The sequence below is a fragment of the Microchirus variegatus genome (assembly GCF_963457635.1).
Source record: "Microchirus variegatus genome assembly, chromosome: 7".
NCBI classification, from domain to species: Eukaryota; Metazoa; Chordata; class Actinopteri; order Pleuronectiformes; family Soleidae; genus Microchirus; species Microchirus variegatus.
In genome coordinates this window covers 310,435-327,762 of record NC_139808.1, presented here as the reverse complement: position 1 = coordinate 327,762, position 17,328 = coordinate 310,435, and the positions used below count along the sequence as shown (strand labels likewise).

General features: G+C 43.3%; 1 protein-coding gene across 1 annotated transcript in view; it reads left to right on the top strand.

Moving 5' to 3' along the window:
• erc2 (ELKS/RAB6-interacting/CAST family member 2) overlaps positions 1-17,328 on the top strand; it is a gene marked incomplete at its 5' end in the record, with an annotated part of 39,297 nt that overhangs the window by 21,162 nt on the left and 807 nt on the right. Inside the window, 9 exons of the mRNA XM_083892572.1 lie at positions 2,037-2,174; positions 2,261-2,401; positions 2,550-2,690; positions 6,997-7,199; positions 8,893-9,018; positions 11,847-11,970; positions 12,679-12,839; positions 13,642-13,789; positions 15,437-16,093. Of these exons, the coding sequence (XP_083748698.1) occupies positions 2,037-2,174; positions 2,261-2,401; positions 2,550-2,690; positions 6,997-7,199; positions 8,893-9,018; positions 11,847-11,970; positions 12,679-12,839; positions 13,642-13,789; positions 15,437-16,093 (1,839 nt within the window). The remainder of the gene's footprint in view (positions 1-2,036; positions 2,175-2,260; positions 2,402-2,549; positions 2,691-6,996; positions 7,200-8,892; positions 9,019-11,846; positions 11,971-12,678; positions 12,840-13,641; positions 13,790-15,436; positions 16,094-17,328) is intronic.

Below are 17,328 nucleotides of genomic sequence, written 5' to 3'. Positions count from 1 at the left end.
AGCGGCCGAAACAGCTCCTGGTACGAATTTTAATTACAGTTGTCCACACTATTATTTAAGTAATTTAAAATAAATATCTGTTTTTGATATTAATGCATTCATTTTGCATCACAAATAGTATTATTAAGTATACGTGTGATATCATGATGTTCTCTAGGCCGGCCCCCTCTTGACCACGATAGATGCACATTGGCCCCCAGGTCATTTGAGTTTGAGACCCCTGCTTTAAGGAGAGAGTTCACCCAAAAGTTTGAGATTGCTCCATTATTATGAAATAATTATGCTATTTGAAATAGAACAGAGACAAAAAAAATCACGTCTTCTGTGGTGTTTACATGTGATCAGGACACTTCGTGATGTTTCCAACACATGTTCTATTTTGGTTGAGTGACCAGTTAGAGCAGAGTACACTCTGTTCCAAAAGGGTACTTTTACACAGGCTGAGGTTCTATCTGGAACCATTTGCTTCTGGAAAACCCTTTCCCGAAAGAGGGTTTTTGAAGGGTTCCAGGTGGAACCCTATAAAAAGGTTCTACCTGTACCCAAAAAGGGTTCTCCTATGAGGACAAGCCACAGAACCTGATATGGTTCTACTTAGCAGAGTGAAGGCACTGTATGAAACAAACAGGGCTAGGTTTCGCTATCAATATCTGAACTTCAACACTGATTCCTTTAGAATGCTTTTATCAAACCAATTTTATTCATTCTGTTTCAACAACAATCAACAAACGTCCCGTCTTCCTCTTCTCCTTTGAAGATAGAGCTCCATCTCTGGACGTTATAACTTCCTGCACAGCCCAAGACGGCACACAAATCAGCGCTGTTATGGCTGGGTCATACTTCCTTACTGTAATCTGAGTCCCACTTTACATTTCTCTGTACGAGTCCATGTGTTGTGTTTACACTTTAATGAGGGTCTGGGTCAGTCTGGAGTTCTAATACAGTGAGGGAAGCTCAGCTTCCTCTAAAATGTCGTCAAATGATGTGCTGTGTTGTATTTACATCAATACTAAGCCTCCACATTAAAACCATTTGAAACTCAGCTTCCACTGTTCTCTAACGGACGACACTGAATAGGTTGTTTTCACCTCTGTGAGCTCGACAGTCATTGAACAAAATGTGTCACTTCCAGGGAAGCTGGGCTTCCATGATAGTGTATGGGGATGGGATGGTGCTAACACTAGGCTTCTGCATGATGATTGGAGGAACCAGTTTGAAATCAATAATTATTCAACCAACTTAAAGCTCACATAGAGTGGTCCTGTTGCACATATATGTTAGTTATGGAGGTCTACTTACATACATTAACTTGTTTTTAATGGTCAAAAACCTCCTAGTTGCTGTAAACGATCCGTTAGAAATCTCTCCTCACTGAAGCTCTCATCAGCCGCGCTGTTTCAGACTGAAATCTCACACCCAGAAGACAGAACTGTGTTGTGATTGGTCAGCCAACGAGCGCTTTCCCAACTGTCATGTGATTGGCCAATACCCAGAAGTGACGTAATTAGCACACCAGCTCTCAGAAGTGCAGCTCCCCCCTCTGGAGCGGTGGATGCACTGCTACTCATTATCAAAACATTGTTTTAACAACGTTTAAAAATAGCTTTGTTACGACCGCAGTCCCTTTTATGACCCAGAGTCAGAAGACACTGTCGCTCGTGAAACACCTCCACGGCGGACGTTATTCTTCTTCTGTGGTTCAATGTACGTAACCGGATGTGCCCGGACTAGTACCCGGAGCAGGAGGATCTTCTGTTCAGGAGAACCGCCGTTTACGTAACCAGAACGGGTTTTTTCAGGGATCTCGCTGAGCCCCGAGATTACAATAAAACACAGCGTTCTCAGCAATGGCTGAAATGTTTGTTTAGAACCTTCACGGCTTCATAAACAAGGTAATTGCGCAGATACACACAGAAAAAAACAGCGTTAATCGGTACTTCAGTTCTATGGGAGCTTTAAAATACTTTTTCTGGTTTTGTGGTTTTCATTTTTGATCAGTCTTTTCCCCCATTCTCTTTTCTCTCTCTCTCTCTCAGATTGAGAACCTGCAGGAGCAGCTGCGGGACAAAGACAAACAGCTGAGTAACCTGAAGGACAGAGTCAAGTCTCTGCAGACCGACTCCAGCAACACAGACACTGCCCTGGCCACCCTGGAGGAGGCGCTGTCAGAGAAGGTTCACTGAATCAAACGCATTTCAGGCATTTTTTTTTTTATGATCATAAACATATATTTGATTTGTTGTGTGTTGTTGTGTGTTAGGAGAGGATCATCGAGCGTTTAAAGGACCAAAGGGAGAGAGAAGACAGAGAGCGTCTGGAGGAAGTGGACTCTTACAAGAAGGAGAACAAAGACCTGAAGGAGAAAGTCAACAGTCTCCAGATAGAGTTGACAGAGAAAGAGGTCAGTGCATGTGGAGTCCAGGGTTTTTCTTCTGATGTTAGGACAGATAATGCTGTTTTTGCATGACTTTCACCTGCCGACACAGAGCCGATCGGCCTGGTTTTAACTGGCGCTGCCTGTTCTGCGCGTGCTCTTTATCCTTCTGCAGGCCAGCCTCATAGATCTGAAGGACCACGCTTCGTCGCTCGCGTCTTCCGCCCTCAAGAAGGAGTCGAAGCTCAAAACGCTGGAGATCGCCATTGAGCAGAAAAAAGAGGAGTGTAGTAAGTTGGAGACGCAGTTGCAGAAGGTAGGTTTGTGATTTAGGGCGCTTTCACACCACTAGTTGGATTATTTGATCCGCACCAGGCAATAGAATTGTTATTATGTAACATATGACTCCAGTGTGGTCCGCTTTCACACCAGCAAACCGATTGACGTTTCATCAATGTGTTTATATCTTCCGGTAGAAAAGCGCCAATTTTGACTCACTATGGAGCAACACGTTCGCACATTGCTACTTGCTCTGATCTTCGTTTATTACATTCTCTGTATTGGCCATTTTTGGCAAAATATCCAATTTGAGAATGAGTCGTGGCTGCGTCAACAATCTGCTGATGCGCTGGAGTCGGCCAAGACGTATAGCGCGTCATTTCAGACGGAGGAGACGCGCGATTTTCATGAATGTGGTCGTGCTAACTATGAGACGAAGATTGCTCCAAAGACCCTACGTTATTACCATGGCATTTACTGCAGAATATGGTTTGGACCCGAGTTGGTGTTCATACCAGAGGGACCGCACCAGAGTCTGACATTTGGTGCGGAATCAAGCGGACCGAGACCACCTCTTTTTAGCGGCCTCGGTCCGCTTGATTTGGTGCGGACCAACTGCTGTTGGTGTGAAAGCGCCCTTACACTCCAGAGTCACCACATCATCTTATGTCGAGTGAATTTCGATCTAAAAGTCTAGTTTTTAAGATATAAAACAAAACTCTTTATGTAGCAGCTCTTTCCAAAGCATTTGACCGTATCACACCAATCTACATGTGACGTGATGACTCCATCTGCTGAGAAGGGAATTATCTACTGAGTGAACCTGGTTCTTCATTTGAATTTCCTGTGCTTAAAGCTCCAGCGATGGCTGAGCTGTGCAGAGTGACGGCCGCAGAGATGTGTCTTGTTAATTGCGCTGAGCTGTAGATAAAAGTCCAGAGCGGCGTGAGTCCAGGGACCACTTACACTGAGACTAATGAAGCACTAAACGTAAATGAATGAGTTTTCTTTCACATTGGTTTGGCAGGTTTTGCTAAACTAAAACAAGCCAGCAGACAAATATTAATTCTTCATTAAACTAACTTCTAGGTTAAAATGTCTTCCTGCCTAATATTAAGATACTGACTACAATAATGCTTTTTTTCTCCCATAACCATGGACTCTATATTAAAGTTGACGTGGTCTTTCGGTTGCAAAACACTCACTTGCAACCAGGTCTGTTTTCCTCTCACTGGGAACATCATTTACAAACTGATATTTTGACCCATAGACTCCATTCCTTCCTTCCTTCTTTCTTTCTTTCTGTTTATTTTGTTCCTTTCCTGCAAGTGTATCGTACAATACAGTACAAATGTACACAAATCCATAATTACTTTTGAGACAACACTTTTCATGATTGAAACTTTCTTTTATTCAGGAAAGGGCTTTTAAAGGGTTCTTTGGATGAAAATGGTTCTTACTGGAACCAGTAGTGTAGAGTGTTTTTTCAGAAGCAAATGGTTCCAGGTAGAACCTCAGCCCTTGTAGAAGAACACTTTTGGAGTGTAGCTACAGCCCTTGATTCCATCAACAACTAAAATCAACCAATCAGAACAAACCATAAGGGTTCATTTTCAAGACCAAAACAACTTTTACAAAGTTAAACATCTGTAAAAGATCCTGTCAAATTTCCAATGCACATCATTTGTTTCTCTTGTACAACCCTTCAAATCGTAGTTTGCTTTGAGGTTTAAATTCCCATAGACTTCCATTCAAACGGAGCTATTTTTAGGAGTCGCCCCCTGGTGGTTAACTGCTAAGACCTGATGGGCTTCATTTTTTAAAACCAGGAAACTACGTCCACTTTCATATTCAGTCCATGTCTATAGCAGACTCCACTGTCTACAGGAAGCAGACAGTCAATGATAAACTCCCTCCTCCTCCTCCTCCTCCTCCTCCTCCTCCTCCTCCTCCTCCATAACCCGCAGATTCTCCAAGTGTCTGCCTTTCTGTTGGTTCACGTCTGTGTCGCACCCTCGACCTCTAACAACACGTGCTGTAGCTGATGTTACTCTATTATTCAAAAGCTGTATTTGTACCATGTCTGATCCTGTTGTTTTCTCCTGTGGCTCAAATTCCGTTCTAACATTTTACTCTCCCCCCCCACCCCTCCACCCCTCCCCGGGCCCCCCTCCTGCCCACCTTCCTTCCTCCTTCCCCTCAACCCGTCTGTTCGCAACGTAGCAAGCTGAGCAGCTATTCAGTCACATGAACAATCCTGTAAGTCCTTCTCCTGAGCTCCGTGAGGCACATACAAGCGAAACGCATGAGGACACACTGAAACACGTCTTTGAAACACACGTTTGCTAGTAGATGGTGATGGTGATGGTGATGGTGATGGTGATGGTGATGGTGATGGTGCCAGACCCCAGCACAGGTTCTGCTTTCACGCACCACCCACCCCCCCAAACCCAAACCCCCGCTCAGATGCATGTTGACCATTGCACTGTACTGGTATAATGAGCTTTATACTGCACTCAGAGTCACCGTGCAACGTTTTTTTTCATTCCGCAACTGTGACTGTTTGTGTTTGTGGTGAAACTGGTGTTAAGTTTACATTTCTTTGACTACTCAGAATTTTCAAGAATACGTAGTGTGTTTATTTATTTTTAACCCGTGGCCCCTGCAGCTGGAGGTCCAGTGCATTGTGAAGCAGCCATTTTTTTATGAACTCAAACTTAAAGACTAAAGACGGCACACATAAGCTTTGTAACACAAGTGCACAAATGCATTTTAGAGTTGAGGTTTCCTGAGGCAAACAAACAGATTATCAAGAATCGACCCCTTTTCAAAGGCTCCTCTGACTATGAATGGAAGGGAAGTGTAAAGGAGTAAATGGCCTGGAGTAAACTTGCAGGTTTTGTTTTGATTTCCTCAGAGTCATTGACCTTAAGATTGTTGAACTGCAAAAAAACTTACATTTACTTTTAAGAATCAGCTCCTTTTAAGTACTTTGTATTTACACTACCGTTCAAAAGTTTGGGCTCACTTAGAAATGTCCTCTTTTTTTGAAGGAAAATCACTTTTTTTTTATGAATATAACATTAAATGAATCATAAATACACTCTATACATTGTTAATGTGGTAAACGACTTTTCTAGCTGCAAACGTCTGGTTTTTAATAGAATATGTACATAGGTGTATAGAGGCACATTTACACTGTTCTAATGGTACATTGTGTTTGCTAATGGTGTTAGAAGACTATTGGATGATTAGAAAACCATTGAAAACCCTTGTGCAATGATGTTAGCAGCTGAAAACAGCATAGTTTGAAGGGCAAAATGATTATTTGGAATAAAAATAATTATTTCTAATCTTGTCAATGTCTTGACTATATTGTCTATTCATTTTGCAACTCTTTGGATGAATAAAAGTGTGACTTTTAATGGAAAACACAAAAAAAAATGGTATAGGCGAGCCTCAACTTTTGAACGGTAGTGTACTTTCCCACAGTTTTATGGTTAAACCCAACATTAAACCCTGAGCCCTGTTTCTCCCGTCTAATGATCGACTCTTGCAGAGACTGTGGCAGCTTTGTTGGGCTTGCATGACTTTGGTCGAACCGTGTTTTTCTGCATGTCGTCACTGTCAGTGTTGCCACGCTTCTTTTCTGTCTCAGTGTGGTTTGCGGTGGTTTTAGATGCGGTGTGTGTGCGCTGTGGTCGGAGGTCGCCGCCGCGGCCGGTGTTTCCTCTCTCCGGTGGATGGCTAACTGTGTTGAACTCCTTTGTGTTGACGTGCATTGGGCTGCATTTGTGTCTCTGGGGTGATGTACACCACTGTTGATGTCATTCATGGAGAGTCACAAAGTGTTGCAATAATGGCCAGATTAGTCCAAATTCTTCTTTTTTTGTTGTTGTTGTTGACCAAAACAGCGACGCTACGATTAGTTTGTGACAGACGAGTCTGAAAGCATTTTACTGCCTGCTAATTATAAAGTGCAGTCGTGTATAAACATACACAGTCATGTACTTTGTATACTCACCAAGTGTGTGTAGTGATTGGGGAGTCTCAAAGGGCTGCTAAATGGAGCTAAATAATAGCTCTGTTAAAGCTAATGAACCAGCACCAGTAATGATGCCTTTGTCTACAACATTTGACTCTGCTTTATTCATTCAGAGAGAGTGAGAAAGAGCGAAAGGGGAGTAGTTTATATAAGACACTGATGGACAACAATGTGCTGTCTGTATCTACGTCACGGCAGTTAAACACTGCACTGTATGGTTCTGTTGACATTGTAACGTGAGCTGAGCGCATCTCTGCATGTCTGCTTATCCTTCCTCGCCCGGGGTGCATGGATACAGAAAGCCCACGAGGTGGAGCAGCAGTCGGGCTCGAGAGGGAACCCCGAGTACGTGGACCGAGTCAAGCTGCTGGAGAAGGAGGTGAGCTACTACAAGGACGAGGTCAACAAGGCCCAGTCGGAGGTGGAGAGGCTCTTGGACATCCTGCGCGAGGTGGAGACGGAGAAGAACGACAAGGACAAGAAGATCGCCGAGTTGGAGAGGTAAGCTCACCGCTACCACGTCGCCACAACATTTCACTTATGTGATTGACATCTTAAACCTTGTTTATACACTCTTAGAAGTAAAAATGCAAAGTAGAACCATTGAAGGTTCTTCGGCTTGTCCTCATAGGAGAACCCTTTTTGGCTCCAGGTAGAACCTTTTTACACCTGGAACCCTTATAAAAAGGTTCTACCTAAGAACCACCAAGAACCTCACTGAAACCATTAGTGTTACCAAGAACCCTTGAAAAACCGTTTCTTCAAATGGTTCCATGTAGAACTTCAGCCCTTGTAGAAGGACTCTTTTGGAACCCTTATTTCTAAGACTTTACTCCCGTCTGGCACTCGGCAAAACCATTTTATCGGAGTCATGTTTGGGCTGTTTGGGAGAACAACATTTGTAACAGAGTTGGAGAATGATGTCTTTGAAATGACTCAGCACAAAATGTGTCGTTAATAGCTTCATATGTTTCTAAATTGGTCTAAAATGACTGTATCAGAATAGTATCGTTACCAGTAGATACTGGAGTTTTTGATATCGGTATCGGACACAAAAAAGTGGTTTCGGGACATCCTTACTCCGTACCACAAGGTGGCGCACAGGGGAGTTGTCTAGATAAACAGAACGTCAGTGAGTACTGTCTGTGGATGCATATAAGGGTTATCAAAATGACCAAACATCCACAGCTCATGCAGAAAGTCTTTTTAACACTCCAAACTACACTCTTAGAAATAAGAGTGCTAAGTAGAACCATATAAGGTTTTTTGGCTTGTCCTCATTTGGCCCTTTTGGAGGGTTCCACTCGGAACCCTTTAAACCCCTTTTTCAGGGGTTTTAAAGGGTTCTCTGGATCTGGTTCTGGTTCTTACTGGAACCATTAGTGTTACCAAGAACCGTTGAGAAACCCTTTCTTCAGGAAAGGGTTTTTCAGAAGCAAATCAGCCTTTGTAGAAGGACCCTTTTAGAAGAACTTGTGTGTGTAGTTGCTACATTGTGTTTTGAGATAATAAGCAGTACGTCCATTTTAGAGTCTCCACACTCATCAGATTGTGTCCTGTGTGTTTTTGTGTCCATGTAAGTTGTCGTTTGTGTGTGTTGTCACGTTGGTACGTACACTGCCTCGTACTCGCTCCACTCATCTGATTATACAAGTTGTGACTTTATGTTTAAAACCAAGCCCAAAATGCCCTCCAGTGACCCCATTTAATGGAAGAGATTTCAGTTAATAAAACTCATGGCCCCCTCAGCTCCTGGATCACCCCCCCCCCTCACCCCTCACCCCCCTCCCCACCCACCAAGTCTTCACAGTCCAAACTGCCTTTGGCTTCAGTTCAGCTCATGTCTTTCTGGAGAAGACTTTCCCCTGGGATGGATTTGGACTGCATTCCACTGATAAATTAGAGCTGTTAGCCAATGACAGTGCCCCCCCACCCCCTCCTCCCCCGCCAGAGTTATATTTTTCCAGAAAGTTTTTTTTTTTGTGTTTCATGGTCATGCTAAAGTGTTTGATTAATGACGTGTTCTTTTTGCCATCTTTACCCACCTTTTTCTCCCCTGTTTCACTTGAACCCCTTTTTCGTTGAACCCTCTGCTGCTGATCACTTTCACTGTTCTCCTCTTTTTGTTTTTCCACTTTCTGATTTTCCAATGTCTTCTCCATCACCCTTACAACCCCTCCTCTGTTGACACCAGCCCCCCTCCCTCTGCCCCACGCCCCACCCCTCGTCCCAGTGGCAGAGCGCCCCCTCCTGACCCGCTCCCTTCTGTCTCTGCTGCTCCCCAGCAGATAGGGGGCATGGTGTGGGATTTCCTGGGAAAGTGAGTGCTCTGCACTGGCACTTCAGCTCGCCTGTGGGGGTTAAAGTCTCCGTCTGTGACTGCGGCAACTGCATCTGGTTTCACCCGTGTGTCTGATGAGTCTGAAGGAATCACAGATCTTTGCATCTTTGAATTATTTTTCCTCCCTCTGTTGTGTTATTGCTTTACCCCATGATGCATACGATACAAAGATCCCTGGATTCATGTTTGCTGTGATCTCTTTAGCATGTGCTCAAATGTCATTTTTGTGATCGATGAAGGAATGTGTGGTTTGTCTGGATGAGCATGTGAGTCTTGTGTGAGAGAAAGAAAAAATGGAGTGGAGTTTGTTCTGCATGTGTTTTGATTCAAGCTGCATGTATTTATTTATTCACTGACGACAGAATTAGGTATTAAGTCAAACTTTAGTCAACAACAACAACACCACATATAGTGTGATTAACTGTACAGCTATGACTTTTTCGACGATTCATACACGTGTGTTGATGATCAGCTCCACGCAACTCTATGTCTGTGTTTGATGTTTATATCTCATGTCATCTGATAACATCACATCTGCACACAAACACAAAGTCAGTCATTTTATGTCAAGGCAGATGGAGGCAACAGCAAATGTTGCGCTAGTAAAGCGAGACGGCTGCAAACCTGTTTGAGTATGACTGAAAGAAGTGCCCACAAAAAAGTTTGAGAAGTGAATGCTTTGACTCAAAAACCAAGTCAATCAACAGTTGTGATGGGATAAATGCTTCTTGTCTATATGTGTACACAAAAATGCTTCCTCAGTCAGGTCTGGTAGTTTTGCTTGACGGAGCCCTTTTTCAGATGAAGGAAACATACAATTAATGTTACATCATTTCTATTCACAAAGACAAAGACCTGACTTCAGCCATCTTTGTCCATACATTTAAAAAATATATATTGGAGTATACATTTTTTATATTATTTAAAGGTGCATTATGTAATAAATCATAAAATCCTCCTAATATGTCACAGAGACTCAGGAATAATGTTCATATAACAAACTGAACTCACCAACAACAACAGTACAGACAAAATATTTGCATTAAAAAAAGATATTTTGCAGACTGCAAATCATGTTTATGTTTTGACATGTGGCGCCACCTACCGCCATCTACCAATCACTGCAGTCAGTAGAGTCTCAGCTGCTGAGCAACCATGGGTTGCCAGTTATGTCAGAAAACAAAACCTAAAAGACCTCGGTATTTAGTAACCGTTTTTGGACACATTCTTACATATGACACCTTTAAAACTGTAAATACTGCACTATATACTGTATTAATAACAGCTGTTTCCCTTTCCCTTGGTGTCATCTTGTTGATAACTTGTAAATCATTTTTTTAATCCAGCAGCCTAGCATTCGTTAGCCTGGAGTTGTCCACAATAGAGAGAGAGAAAAGAGCATCATTGGAACCGACTGTAAACTTGATAATAACCCAGGATTGCACTGGTGGCAGAAGGTTGATGGTTTGATGAATTTTGTTGGGGTTTATTTGTTGAGGTTATGTTGAGAGGTTCTGTGGGTGTAGGACAAAACAGGGGAGAAAACCTTCTTTGTAGACTTTGTAGTTCCCAATCCATCCTACAGAACAAATAACCAGATTCAAGTGTACGTTAACAATATCCATGAGCCTGAATTGACCAACAAAACAAATCCACAAAATAAATCTCCATGAGTTTGCTGTAGTGTATTTACTGCACATTTAAAATGTCTCGCACATTACTACACATACAAACACACACTCACCCCCTGCGTCTGTGTTTGTGGTGTTTGTGGTGTAAGTGTTTCTGGTAACTTCCTCCTCCTGCCATCACCATGCTTCTTCTCCCTTCTGTTTCCAGCCAAACATCTCTTTCCTCCCTAATCTGTAACTCTCCGTCATCCTGGCGCCTTCACATCAGCACAGTAACAGACCTTTCTGCTCCAACCTGATTAGTTTGCTGTACCCGTCTACATGTGCAGTAGTATGTCGGGTATGGACTGAACCTTCGTTCTTGGAGTGTTTCAGTCTCTTCTCTCTGAACAACCGTGCGTCCATCACTGATTTCACTCCTCCTCCTCCTCCTCCTCCTCCTCCTCCTCCGAACCACTCTCGTCTTACCCTCCTGTCCTCCTCACCTCTTCTCTTTACCCGGCTCATTCTTTATGCCTGACTGACTGCATGCCTTTCCCTCCCAGGCAGCAGATGCACATGGTCCCATGTTGTCAGAGAAGGTGCATCCTTGCATTAGCTGCTGTGTCGAGCTGCAGCTGCCACACACACACACACACACACACACACACACACACACACACACACACACACACACACACACACACACACACACACACACACACACACACACACACACACACACACACACACACACACACACACACACACACACACACACACACACACACACACACACACACACACACACACACACACACACACACACACACACACGTGCCTTTGGAATCAGCGAACACACTGATTTCCTCTGGGTCCGCTCTGTATTGTTTTTCTTGTGATTTGTTTCTTTATGTTCTGGTTCTAATGTCTCTTTCTTTATTTTTGTTTCTGTGTTCTTTGTCTCAATGTCCATCTTTCTTTCTCTTCTACCTTGTCCTCTTCCCATCTACAGTCTAGCTCCCAGGTAAGAATTGTTCCTTCCCTCCCGTTCTACCTGTGTTACCTCTGGTGCTTAAACTTCATTTTTACTGCTCATGTCTTGTTGCCCATCCAATCTAATGACTGATTTTTCAGATTGGGATTCTAAAAAGGTGATTTGAATCACAATTTTTTTTAATTCTTGTGGTTTTACAGACAAGGAGGAAAAGAGCAAGTTAAGAAGGGCGTAAACATGAAATTGGGACCACAAGGGGACAAGAAAGGCTTAGGACCGGACCTTCGTAAGGACGGCTCCATGGATGGTGGCCACCACTCAAAGGTGAAGACGTTACTCGTGTGAAATAATCTAGATTTCCATTAATCCCACATTTTAACCAAGGCAAATTGATGATATAAGGAGGATCTGAAATGCTGGAGGGATGTTTCTGTCATGTCATTCATAAACACCGGCGATATTTTCCTTTTACTGATGCACATTCTCCCTTAAAGGTGCATTATGTAATAAATGATAAAATCCTCCTAATATGTCACAGAGACTCAGGAATAATGTTCATATAACAAACTGAACTCACCAACAACAACAGTACAGACAAAATATTTGCATTAAATAAATATTTTGCAGACTGCAAATCATGTTTATGTTTTGAAATCATGTTTTGGCATGTGGCGCCACCTACCGCCGTCTACCAATCATTGCAGTCAGTAGAGTCTCAGATGCAGAGCAACCACGGGTTGCCAGTTTACGTCAGAAAAAGAAACCTAAAAGACCTCAGTATTTTGAATTTGAATGTAGCAACTGTTTTTGGCCACATTCTTACATATGACACCTTTAAAACACTAATTTAACATGCAATAAATCACATAAGCCAGATATTGGAAGTTCGCACTTTAGTGAAACGAGCATAAAGCATAAAAATGTGCATGCAATATTTCAAAGCACTTTTGAATTTTCTGTATTTCCATTTACTCTTACGCTCTTAAATGTCTTTTTTGTTTTGTTTCCCCCCCATATTTGTAAATCCGTCAGCTGGAGGATTTGATGAGCACACTCGAGAGGACGAGGCAGGAGCTGGACGCCACCAAGCAGCGTCTTTCCTCCACACAGCAGTCTCTGCAGGAGAGGGACACCCACCTCACCAACATGAGACAAGATCGCAGGAAACAGCTGGAGGAGATCCTGGAGATGAAGTTAGGGCCTATTCTAATTATTATCTTAACCCTCAAGCTCAACCCTTAATCTTAACTGGTCCTCAAAACCAAGTGTTGAGGGTTATTTTGTCACTTAGAAATGGGACACCCCTTAAATGCAGATACGTCTTCAGACTGTAGGGGGCAGAATAACGCCAAAGCTGCGTCCAGTCTGTCAACTCCAAAAAAGAAGAAGAAGAAGAAGAAGACATTTACGTCAGGATTATTTATTCTGATCCGTTTGTCAGTCAAGTTATTAGGTTGTCAGTTAGTTATAAGATGATACTCATACAAATATTCAGCTGACAGTTACCACACACCACGACTTATTGAAAAGTAAACCACACCGGCCGACTATTGACAAAAGATGGTCAAATAAAAATAAATGTTACGCAACAATGACGTCAGTAATCCATAATATGGGCCTAAACTAAGATCATTTTTATATCTCTATTAACAAAGAAAATACTTCATTTGTATCGTACTCGTTTCGCTGCTTTCGACGCCATCTTTGTTATGTCAAAACATGCAATGCATTCTGGGTAGCCCTTGCTCCCAAGGGTGGTCTCGGAAAATCTCAATATTGAGGGCGATACAGCCCTTAAACTTGGCCTCAACTTAATTTTTCTGAGAATCAGGACAGAACTTGCACTAGAGGGAGCATTTTTGAGATTGAGGATTAAGATTGAGGGTTAAGCAAGGAATTGGAATTCACCCTTAGTGTCAAAGTTGATTTCTCATCCCTTAGTTTGATGGAATATAAAAACCATGAGTCCATAATTTGTTTTTTCCCCGTCTTCAGACAACAGGCTCTGTTAGCAGCCATCAGTGAGAAAGATGCTACGATTGCACTGCTGGAACTATCTGCCTCTAATAAAAAGAAGACCCAGGAGGAAGTGCTGCCCCTGAAGAGGGAGCGGGACAAACTGATGCACCAGCTCAAACAACATGTGAGTACCACAGTACAATGTCAAACAAAAAAAAACTCTCTCTCTTTCTCTGCACTGTAGCTCGTTGCCAAGGCAACATTTAATCATGACTGAAAAAATATAGCTGCACAAGGCAGCAAGCCATGTTTTCAATTTCACCTATAGGGGGCAGTATGAACACTGAGTTGTGGTCGTTCACTCTGAGCCACACAGACACTGTTTCTAAGCTCTCAGTCCAAGGCTAAGTTGCAATGATTCACTTGTCAACAGACAAAAAAAGCTCACAAAAGCTTTTCTTGACATTTTAAGACAGGGGTTTTCAAAGTTTTGATACCTGAGGCCAATTTAGGAACCCAACATTAGACTGAGGGACGCCAAAGGAAAAAAAAACAGAAAGAAATTCCATTTGTAATAATTTTAATGACCAGATTGCAGTTCTACAGTTTACACTTATTGGTCTGTATCCAGTAATGTCCAATAAACATTTAACAAGCTTAGTAGCTCCTGGATTAAAACTATCAACTGTAATTCATTGCGGGGCCAGAAATGTTTCTGCAGGCCACCATTGGCTCGCGGGCCGCACTTTGAGAACCTATGTTTTAATACAATGGTGTGGCTAGTAGTCGCCCAAAATCATTTTTGAAAAACAGGTTTTCTAGTGCATTAGACAAAGCCTTTATGTGAACTTTAGCCTCGCTTTAATGGAGGCCACCATCGATTTGAAGCCAAAGATTACGACGCCAATAAACGAGATGCGTAAAACTAATGAAGGAGCTGGAGGAAATGGCAAAGAGAGAAAGAGAATTTCACAGTCGCCATCTTAGGTCGTTTTCACACCTCATCGTCCGCCAGACTCGGTTCACCTGGGTTTTTCAACATTTAGTTTGCTTTCACACTTTTGCAATTTAGTGAAACGAACCAAAACCTTTTTGAATAACGTATTCCTCGCCAGAGGCGGCGCTGCATCAAGAATTACTGAAGGAGAAGACGAGACAAACAATGAACAAGAAAACTCGCTCCTCTATTAGTTAACTTCTGTTTTTGTTTATGTGAACATACGATACACATATACGCTGCAACAATGGCCATTTCCCCCGGCTATCGATTTACGCGCGTACGTTTCCGTTGCGTTGTACCCACAATGCCCTGGGTTGTAGTCCACTTCCTGCGTTACTACCGTTCAAAAGTGAGGTGTCGTCTATACAATTTTTGTTGTGTTTTCCATTAAAAGTCACACTTTTAGCAACTAACACCATTAGCAAACACAATGTACCATTAGAACAGTGTAAATGTGCCTCTATACACCTATGTACATATTCCATTAAAAACCAGACGTTTGCAGCTAGAATAGTCGTTTACCACATTAACAATGTATAGAGTGTATTTATGATTCATTTAATGTTATATTCATTGGGAAAAAGTGCTTTTCCTTCAAAAATAAGGACATTTCTTAGTGAGCCCAAACTTTTGAACGGTAGTGTACGTTTTAGGCGGAACCAGACTTGGAACCAGGACTTTCCGAGCAAACAAACCAAGGTTCGATTAAGAAGGAGCTGGTGTGAATGCTTAGAGGAATAAATCAGACATACAATGATCTTTTAATGACAATAAATGTTGTTCTTCTCAGCCACAGATCCTCACACACTAACCAGATTACTCTCCCCGCAGACACAAAGCAGAATGAAGCTGATCGCCGACAACTATGAAGATGAACAATATCACCCACACGGTCCTCACCATCCCCAGCCTCAGCCCCCACACTCCCAGCAGCAGCAGCCTCAGCCCCAGTACCCCCACCCTCCCCACCCTCCCCACGCCCAACAGACTCCATATCCACACGCCCCGCACACGCCGCACGCGCCACACGCGACCCACGCGACACACGCGCCACACGCACCACATCCACAGCACATGCAGCATCCACCGGCCTCCCAACTGCACCCTCACGGCCAGCAGGCACAACCGCAGTATCCTCACCCTCCGCACCCCCAGCAACACCCGCAACAACCCGCCCAGCACCAACAGCACCAACAGCACCCGCGAGCCCCACAGCCCCAACACCCCCACCAACAGCACCCGCAACACCCAGCTCAACACCCACACGGACACGCCCCTCAGCAGCATCCTCACCCGCACGGTCCTCCCCAACAAGGGCCGCACCCGCAGCATCCGCACCCTCAGCACACACATCCTCAGCACCCGCAGCACCAACAGCATCCGCAGCACCCGCACCACGCCCAGCACCCGCGCCACCCGTCACCCCATCACCGCGGAGGGCCGACCCGAGGACCCCAACATGCTGGTCACCGTCCTGCTCCAGACCAGGTCAGAGTCACATGAACATGGATGATATTATCAATGATTTTACAACATGACAGGGAGGTGTTGCTCTTGGTAAACTGACCACAACAATGAGGCAAATCTGTTGACTTTGCTACGTTACAATGAGACATTCCTGGAATTGTTGTCTCTCAGAGCTCAGCTTTGTCCCTAAAAAACACGAGAGTGCAGACAAGGGCAATAGTATCCGGAAGAGCGGAAGTTGGCAAAGTGTTCTATTCTTGGCAGCACAGAGTTCTACACAAACTTCCAGCCTCAGAGGATTTACGTGTCCAGTGGATACATTTTATATATGACGGCATATATAAAGGTCGCTTTTCCAAATGCTAACTGCTGTTAGCTGCCGTTAGCCTCAGTGACGCTGGCGTAGTTTCCTGTGTCTCATTTGCATATTTAAAGAGACAGGCACTCAAAAGCGAGCGTTCTGAACAGGACTGTTTTGTTCAGAGTGATTGAACTGATGTGGTGCTTCATCCTTAAGGTGTTTTGACCAAAGTCACAGACATGTTCATTAGGACACCAGGGAACTATGTTCACTTGGACAAATAGGGTATAATATGTCTACTTCAATTCTTTTGCTGAGTGCTGGTCAAGTTCTCTCACATGCACAGATAGTTTGCAAGTTTGCCAACTTTATTGAGGACTAACTATCTGATGTATCAGGTCCCCTCACTAACCCTCTCAAAAACATCTCAACCAGAGGAGAAGAAAAGCAAAGGTCTGCAGTGGAGATGCATTAAAATATAGACGGCTGAACGCGAAGATGTAATTGAAGAAAGATGTCAGTCATGGTATCCGTCTCATACATGTTGTCGATATTGGATATTAGACTTATCAGGTTTTTACAGGCTGTTATCGTCGCTTGCTTTTGCTGATGCTGTTTGCAACAGGCACACTTTCAGTCTGCTAACACACAATGGACCACATTTACAGGATCAGTTATGTATGTGTATGAACACACACACGTATAGCTAAAAGGTAAAGGCTGCTGTTACACATATTGATAGAACACCAAATCTATTATGTGTTTTGTATGACGTTTTCTGTTGTTGTTGTTATTGTTTTATTGTCTTTTAACTCCCTGCCCAGGGACCACAGATGCAAATTAGCTATTTAGCTAACTCTGGTATAGACCCTGTTCTGTACATGGTCCCTGTCAACTAAACTAATATTTTACGTATATCCCCTGCAAAATAGTTGCTTATATCATCATTTCATCT